Genomic DNA, 9,120 nt, shown 5'->3' with positions numbered 1-9,120 from the left:
GGTAGGTGTGTTGTAGGGGATGAGCATTATCTCAGCTGGGCCCCTCCAGAAAGGCCAAGGCAGAGATGTGGGCCCTGAGGCCCCGGGGCAGCCCCTTGGGCCCTTCATGTCTCCTGCAAGTTTACCTCAACATTCTCTTCATGGGACTCCTGCCCTCAGTCCCTGCCCTGTCCAATCTTACTTCCAAGCCCTGCCACCCTTCTTAAGACACAGCTGACTATTTTATTTCTGAAGTCAAAACATTTTATCCAAAGTCAGTACTTCTCAAACTTTCCCGCTGAAGTTCACCAACAGCAGACAAAAGAAATGCCTTCAGCTCCCCCAGGGGACCGCGCAGCCCCCAGCTCCTGCCAGCACACGCAAGTGCTCTTTGAAGGCTTCTGTTTTCTCTTAAAAATGCATGAGAATTTTACATTCTACTCCATGATATATCTGAATTTCCTTTAATAGGAAGATGTTTAAAATTATTCACCTCAAGGAAAATTGATGCTCCTGAAGGAAATACTGTGTTTACCGGGAGGCTCAAGTATCCTGCGTGGAGAAGTCCCTGCAGCCTGAGATCCCAACTCCTGCCAGGCAAGGCTCTCTACCACCCGATCCCCACAGGCCTCTCTGCCTTCTTCGCGCTGCTCCTCTGCACTGTCCCCAGTCACCGAGCCACCTGCACTGAAATGTCAGCTCCTGAAATGCCAGCTTCTTCCCAGCCTCCTGCTTCCTGCGCAACCCGGCTCTGTGTGCTGACAAACCACCCTCCCAAGGGGAGCCCAACACCACCTTCCGCATGAAGCTCCTCTGATGGCTCCTGATGGGTTCGCTCCTGACAGATACGACGTGAGAGATCCCATGATGCCCTGGAAACAGCCTGTGCTTCGGGACCCGGAGGCTGGGGTTCAAATCCCGCCTCCAGCTCTCGACACTAGACAAACTACCTAATTCCTCTCTTCGATCTCATTTGTAAAATGGGGAATAATCATGCTTCTCTTGCGGGGATTAAATCACATTCAAACAACCGTGTCCTACCCAGCGCATGGCCCCCTTCCCTCCCCCCAGCTCCTCCAGCAGGTTATTTATGTCACTCCTGCGAAGAACGGAACGTACATTTACACATGCTTTTTTATAATGCTTTCTCCCCCCAAATAGATCAGTGGCTCCCCATGTCCCCGAGAAGCTTCTTGCATTACCCCCTGATCTCACGGCTTGCAAGATTTTGGTTATTAAATCAAACACACTTAGGAAGAGCAGCCTGCTTCTCTGAGTTCTCTATCCTACTAAGCTTTTCTGGATTGAGAGAGCGGTCCCTGCCTTTCCTCTCCTGCCTGACTTTAGGAACCAGGACTTGGGAGCCACCCACAGAGACCATAAACACCTTGAGACTCCAGCTCGGCCTTCACACTTCTCACGGCACCTTACTCAGCGCCTCGCACTTAGAACACACCTAGTAACTGCTTGTGGCATAAACAAGAAGTTTCACACAGATGACAGGCGGAGGGGGAGGAAGCCCTCTTGAAATTAGCCGGTTGGTGTGCAGAAAGGGGTCATTGTTACGGGAGGCAGAGCTGGAGGCGAGCCCTCTCCCCCCACCGGCCCGGAGCAGCACCCCCAATTATACCAGCTGGCATCCAACTTCAGTGGGTGAGCCGATTAAAAAGCGCCCTTGCTTCAGTGTCTGGAAACTCCTGCAAGGAAAGTTTGCTGCCCAAAGTTGGCTTTTGACTAGAGTCTTAATAAGAGGCCTCAGCAGGCTACGGCTAGAGAGACAATGTCACTTAGAGGAGCAGCTTGAAGCGGCAGTTAGGAGAAGAATTATTTTAATGAATACATTTCCTTTCAATTGTATGGGAATATCAAGATCCCATTAGAATAGGGAAGCAATTAGAACTAATAAAGATGAATGCACAGTGCTCCGTGCGTGCGGAATAACAAGCAGCCAACAAAGGGACTCCGGAGAGCCTGCCCTAATCCAAATGAACTGGCGGCCAGCGGAGGGGAAACGGCCCTGTTCAGCTGCTCAAAGCCCGTGGGTCCCGCGCATTCTGATCACGGCCAGCGGATGGTGTGAGTTGGGCCTCGGAGGTGGGGGTTGAGGGCCCCCGCCCTGCTCCCCGGCCTGGCCTCTCAGGGATGGAGATGGGCTGCTGGCAGCCCCTTGGCGACGGCCATTCAGACCAGGGCCCTGGCTCCCGGCCAGCCTCACGCCTGCCCCTCGCACTGGGCCTCATTGTGTCCAGGTGGCAAATGCCTTCTCGCCAACTCTCCTTCGAGGTTTAGAGAGGGGGTGGGTCGCTGGAGGAGGGAGAAGGGGGCCCTGTGCACCCCCATCCCACTCCTCCCCCCGCTGGCCAGGGTCCGCTCCTCCTCTGCGATGGGTGTTACGTTACAGATACTGGTGGGTCACAGGCAGCCTAACACAGAAGCACTGTTGCTTACACAATTGCTCTTCAAACGGTAACAAACAATTTTCATTACCCAAGTCAGATCGAATCATCCGCCCAGCCATCCTGCCTCAATCCCAGCGGCTCCTACAGGACCCGTGGCTTCACGCTCTGCCCATTCTGCTGTGAAAAAAAACAGGCTCCTTTCTCCCCCTGGCCCAGGAATACGGGACAAAGCTCTTCCTCTGATCCCTCCTTTGAGCCGGATCAGCTGCACGGCTGTCAAAACTGTCAGAAGAAATAGTGAAGACACAAGCACCTGTGCAGATCAGGGCACACTCGAATCCGGGGTGACATATTACTCAGCATCTCTGTGAAGAAGGCACTCAAGAGTTTGGAGGACTCTATTGCCAAGTTTAGAAGGAATCCAACAAGATAACCCTGGCTCCCCACCAAAGCATTCACTGGCCTTAGAAGGAGTGTCAGGACTTGACATTTCTTTATTTAATCTTTTTTGGCCAGACGGTTTTTTCAACCAGGAATGTGTAAACTCGTTCCAAAATGTCTGCATGAGAGACGAGTCACACTCATTACTGAGATTTTTTTTTCTACCACTTATCCTTACCAAAAAAAAAAAAAAAAAAAAGTCTGTAGCATTTTACATTTCTTAATGATAGAGCACTTTAAAAGTATATTTACATTTATAATCTTACTTAACCTCAAAATAACTCTGTGGGGACAGGCAGAGCAAGGGTTGTCAGGCCTAAAGATGAGGAAACAGTAGCCCCGAGAAGTTAAGTGTCCTGTGCAAGGTCACAGAATGAGTGAGTGAGGAGGGACACCAGAACTCAGGACTTCTGACCTAGTTCAGGGCTTTGTTCTGGGACACACCTTTTCTACGCCCACAGAGTGCTGGACATTTCCAGGATAATTCATCCTGCAATTCTGTTTTTCCAGTGTAACTCTCTTATTCCTCTCCACATATTAAACAGTGCTAAGCACTGTGGGCTTTCAAAGGCTAGTTTAGGCTACAAAAGATCATCCTTCGGGAAGGTTTCAAGGTAATAGTCATCCAAGTATTTGTTTTGCTGCCACCCCCTCACCAACAAAGACATATGCATTTCCTCCCTTTAATAGCTTAGGTTAGGATTGTTTAAAAAGTCGGCCTGTCCTGTACAAGGTAGGCACAATCAAGACTAAAAATGATTGTCTAGTTTCCTTAAGTAGAACACTGTAGCATGCAGGAATTGGCAAACTGGCAAAAAGGTAAAAACAAAGTCATTTACCTTTTATGCCTCTCCCTGTCTCTTATATCTAAAGGCCTATTCATTTAGGTTTTAAAAATCTTTTTTTAAATAATCTTAAGATATAATTTGTATATTGTGAGATGTATAGATATTAAGGGAACAGTTTGACAAATTTTGACAAATACCTATGCCCAAATCAAGACACAGAACATATCCATCACTCCCATAAAGTTCCCGCATACTCCTTTCCAGTCAATCCCACTCTAGACCTCCACTGTCCTAATTTCTATCCCCATAGATTAGTTTAACCTGTCTTGAACATCCAATTAAACAGGACAGAATCATACTGTATGTAATCTTTTGTATCTTTCTTCTTTCACTCAACATAATGTTTGCCAGACTCATCCCGTATTGTACCAGTAGTTTTTCTTTCTTTCTTTCTTCTTTCTTTTTTTGTGCACAGTATTAGTCATTCAGTTTTTAAAATCCAGTCATATTATTGCAAATTCATGCCTCAAAATTCTTTCCATTCAGTGTATCTCCTGTATGCTCCCTCCCATGCATATCTCTTGCATACCTTCCTGGCAATGCTTGAATTGAGAGAAATATATAAATGGGCTGTTTTATCTCTAGCACTGTCCTTCTAGGTAGGAGTGATTCTCTCTACCTTCAGGAGAAACAGATAACCAGGCAGCCCATCATGAGTACAGTCATGAGTATAGTCTTCAGAATAGAGAGATCTAGGTTCTCATCACTGGTCCAGCTCTTAACAGATAGTTGGTTTGAGACAGGTGATTTCTCTCTTTTTTTTTTTAAGATTTTATTTATTTATTCATGAGAAACAGAGAGAGAGAGGTAGAGACACAGGCAGAGGGAGAAGCAGGCTGCCTGCAGGGAGCCTGACATGGGACTCGATCCCGGGTCTCCAGGATCATGCCCTGGGCCGAAGGCGGCGCTAAACCACTGAGCCACCCAGGCTGCCCGAGACAGGTGATTTCTGTGACTGTTTTCCCATTTGTAAAATGAGGGTAATAATACCCTCTTAATAGGGATTTGTGAGGACTAAATTATATTGTACACAGAATGTTTGGCACAATGGAAACTAGTAACAGCCTCAAGCTAGACTGTAATAAACATCCTTGTGCTTCATTCACACACTTTCAGTTTTTATAAGTCATATAGTATAAGTGTATATACATTTTCAGAAGTTTTTAAAGTGAAAAGCTCATGATTACATCTAGAAAAATCTGACTGTCAGATATTTACTTAAAATAAATGTTATTTCCTGTGGTCCGTCATTTATTCAGTGACAATTATATACTGAGTGCTGACTCTGAGAGGTTCTAAAGACAGCCTTGCTTTTAGGATGTTTGGTTTTGGAGAGTAATAGAATAAGCACTTAATTATAATACAAAGCAGAGTATGGTCAATAATAATAATTAACATCTATTAATATAGTGGTTAAGAGCATGGTCTTTAGAGTCGTACTATATGCTTCAAATATAGTGATGTTGAGCCATGTGATGTTGAGGAAGTTACTTAACCTCTTTGTGTGTTACTTCACTTATAAAATGGGGATAATCATACCACTTATCTAGCAGGGCTGTTATGACTTAGATGTGTAAATACTTAGCACAGTATCAGCACATTAAAATATGCAATAAATAATAGGTAACATTTATTGAACACTCAATATGTGCTGAGGACTGCATTAAATACTATATATGCATTACTTCATATAATCTCCATACTGTTGTTACTGCTATTACACCCATCCTACTGATAAGGTAACTGAGGGTCAGGGAGTTTAGGTAACTTGCCCAAGATTACACAGCTGGTAAATAGCAAACACCATGGGAAAGGACAGATCTATAAAATGGGGATGATGTTAACAGTGACTTAATGAGAATTAAATTAATACTTGAAAAGTGGTAAGGACCAGGGCCTAGTACATAATAAGGTCTGTATAAGAGGATGTTAAATAAATGTAAATTGCTATGTTGATTCGGGGATGGCAGTAAAGAACTTCCATGCATGGAAATTAAGGAAGGCTTTGTGTTTATTTATTTTTTTTTTAAAAGGAAGGCTTTGGAAAGGTGACATTTAGGCTGAGCCCCAAAATGAAAGAGAGAAAGAGAGAGAGGAAGGAGGCAAGGAGTGAGGGAAAGTGAGAAGGAGAAAGAGGCAAGAACTGGGGGTATGCAAAAAAGTCATGGGAGTAGTTTGTGACCCCTTTCCTGCCATCACTATTTCTGCCAGCCCTATTCTCCTCTCACCCCTGTAGAATCTGCGATCCTCACCCCCTCATCAACCATCTTGCAGTATTTATGCAATAGTATAGGTGCCAGGCACTGTGCTGGTGCGGGGCTACAGCAGTGACCGAGCCGAGCCAAGCCAAGCCTCCGTTCCTATTCTGCACTCTAACACGCCTCCAAACTGGATTCCCAGCGCGTGGTCGAGGTCGCCCCTGCTTGCAGTCCATCCTGCTCCGCACCGCCACCGCCACCGCCACCGGCACCGCCACCGCCACCGGCACCGCCACCGGGGAGGGAGACTGTAAAGATAAGAGATCTGGTCTGGACACTACTCCCAACTCCCAGTAGTGGTTTCCCAGCGGGTTTGGAGCACGTGTCGATCTCCCTGGCATCCTGTCCCGCGCTCTGCACCTGAGCCAGGATTATCACTCAAAATCCTGGGTACACAGACTTAAAGTAAGCACTTGTTGATAAGACGTGCCTAAAAACGCCAGGCCTATCGCCTGCCTCCTCCGTGGACACATTCCCATTCTGCAGGCCTCGGAGGAGCAAGTGCTGGTTGGCCTCCTCCACCCCGGAGCCGGAGCCGGAGCCGGAGCCGGAGCCGGAGCCGGAGCCGGAGCCGGAGCCGGAGCCGGAGCCGGAGCCGAAGACGCGCCGCAGAGCGCACACCCCACACCGCCCCTGCCAGCGACCCCGCAGCCGCAGGGCGCCGGAAGGGGCGGGGCCTCGCGCGGCCTGGGGGCCACCATCTTGGCTGAGCTGGCCGGAAGTGGCCCGGCGGCCCGGCGCGCAGGCGCACACGCAGGCTGCGCCGGGGCCGCGCGCGGGTCGTGGGCGCCGGCGGCGTTGCGGCAGCCGTTCCGAGCCCGGTGCACGGCGGTGCGGCTCAGCGTCCCGAAAGCACGCGTCTGCCCTCTCCCCCGGTCCTCCTCCCGCTCCCCCAGCCTCTGCCCCGCCCCCCCGCCGGGCTTTGCGCGGCGGCTCGCACACCCCTCGGCCCGTGCACGCCCTCTGCACCTGCCCGCCCGAAAACATGTTGCAGAAACCCGAGAGCGGGGCCCTCCCAATCCTCCGGGCCGAGGGGGAGAAGGATGGCTTCCGCGACGGTGAGACCCAGGCCCTGGCCGCCTCTCAGGAGGCCGCGAGCCCCCTCCTGCAGGAGACCCCCGGGGAGCATCTCGGCGCCCGCAGGGAGGAGGGGCCTGCAGAGCCCGCCCTCGCCCCGAGAGGCGCCAGGACCTTGGCAGCCAAAGCCTCGGCCCGGCGCAGGGCCTACCGCCGCCTGGACCGGACGGTGGCCGAGCTGGTGCAGTTCCTGCTGGTGAAGGACAAGAAGAAGAGTCCCATCACTCGCTCCGAGATGGTGAAATACGTTATCGGAGACTTGAAGGATCTGTCGCCTGAGATCATCGCAAGGGCCGCAGAGCACCTGCGCTACGTCTTTGGTTTCGAGCTGAAACAGCTTGGCCGCAAGCAGCACACTTACATCCTGATCAACAAACTAAAACCTCTTGAGGAGGAGGAGGAGGAGGAGGAGGATCTGGGAGGAGATGGCCCCAGATTGGGTCTCCTAATAATGATCTTGGGCCTTATCTACATGAAAGGTAATAGTGCCAGGGAGACACAGGTCTGGGAGATGCTACGTCGGTTGGGGGTGCGTCCCTCCAAGTACCACTTCCTCTTCGGGTACCCGAAGAGGCTTATTATGGAAGATTTTGTGCAGCAGCGATACCTCAGTTATAGGCAGGTGCCTCACAGCAATCCGCCGGAATGTGAATTCTCTTGGGGTCCCCGGAGCAACTTGGAAATCAGCAAGATGAAGGTCCTGGGGTTCGTGGCCAAACTCCATAAGAAAGAACCCCAGCACTGGCCAGTGCAGTACCGTGAGGCCCTGGCAGACGAGGCCGACAGGGCCAGAGCCAAAGCCAGAGCGGAGGCCAGTATGAGGGCCAGAGCCAGGGCCAGGGCCACTGAGACGGCTGGCATCAGCCCCTGGTGAGGGCTGGTGGCAAGGTGGCCACCAGGGTCTTCGTGGTCGCGAAAAAGCTACTGTCATAGGTAGTATCATAAGTAGGTTGTTAATGAGAAGTTGTATCTGTGTAACTAGGACTTAGGTTTTGTATCTTGCTATGTTTTGTTACAGTTTACATACTGTTAACATTGATGTTTATAAATGAGATTGGTCTCCTTTTTCCGGTAGGATTTTGTTGTAGGGTTTTGCTGGTTTTGTAAAATAAATCGAAGACTTCACGTTATGACGCGGCGTTGTAATGCTGTACATAAATGAATCGATGGAACTCAGCAGTATGGATCACCTGGTACCACGAGAAGAATAGCTAATTGGTGTCTAGCTTCCCAGTGCTTTTTGTCTATATTGTATAAAGAGAAAAGACTGACCTGTACCTCTATTTGTAGCTATTATAGTATCTCGAGAAAAATGCAAATGTAGTAACTTAGAACTATACCCTGACACACTCAATAAATTAAACATTTGCTGAGTGTCTTCTTTTATGTGGTGTTTGGGGGCATTTGGGGATAGAATGCTGAACAAGATAAAGGTCCTACAGGGATCCCTGGGTGGCGCAGCGGTTTGCCGCCTGCCTTTGGCCCAGGGCGTGATCCTGGAGACCTAGGATCGAATCCCACATCGGGCTCCCGGTGCATGGAGCCTGCTTCTCCCTCTGCCTGTGTCTCTGCCTCTCCCTCTCTCTGTGACTAAAATAAATAAATAAATAAATAAATAAATAAATAAATAAATAAATAAATAAATCCTACATTCTGGAACTGGGGATTAAGAAAATCAGAAATTACAGAGCAGCGAGTTGAAGGCTGCAGAGGGACACCTAACCCATCTGGGCTGGTTGGTGAGGCTTTGCTAAAATTACCTTCAGTCAGACTTCAGGGGAAGTGGGGAAGGATGGGGCACGCAGAGGGGAGGGAAAGGAGAAAAAGAAGTTGAGGGAGGAAAATGGTATTGAAAATAACTGAAGGGCACAGGTGCTTCTCAATAACAGGGGAAGAAGACTTGATACATAGCAGAGCTGGAAAACACCCTGTCTTTGCCAGTGGCAACTCATTAGAGCACACAGTGATGGTGGCCGTTAGCTTTTTGGGCCCTTCCATCCACCTTCTCAACCTCTACAAGGTCCCCTCTTCTACCAAAGCTGTCAGAGACCAAATGCCCTTAACAGTTCTGGAACACTGTGTCCTGTGGGTGGAGGGTATGTACTGACATCCCCTACT

General features: G+C 49.4%; 1 protein-coding gene across 1 annotated transcript; it reads left to right on the top strand.

The window, feature by feature from the left end:
* The first annotated feature begins 6,686 nt into the window (after positions 1-6,686).
* MAGEF1 (MAGE family member F1) lies at positions 6,687-8,376 on the top strand. Its single transcript, XM_055308137.1, has one exon. It carries the CDS (start codon positions 6,911-6,913, stop codon positions 7,874-7,876), a length of 966 nt encoding a protein of 321 aa, XP_055164112.1. The 5' UTR covers positions 6,687-6,910; the 3' UTR covers positions 7,877-8,376.
* The last annotated feature ends 744 nt before the right edge of the window (positions 8,377-9,120 follow it).

The sequence above is a fragment of the Nyctereutes procyonoides genome, unplaced genomic scaffold, assembly GCF_905146905.1.
Source record: "Nyctereutes procyonoides isolate TBG_1078 unplaced genomic scaffold, NYPRO_anot_genome, whole genome shotgun sequence".
NCBI lineage: Eukaryota > Metazoa > Chordata > Mammalia > Carnivora > Canidae > Nyctereutes > Nyctereutes procyonoides.
This window is presented reverse-complemented; position numbering and strand designations above follow the sequence as displayed.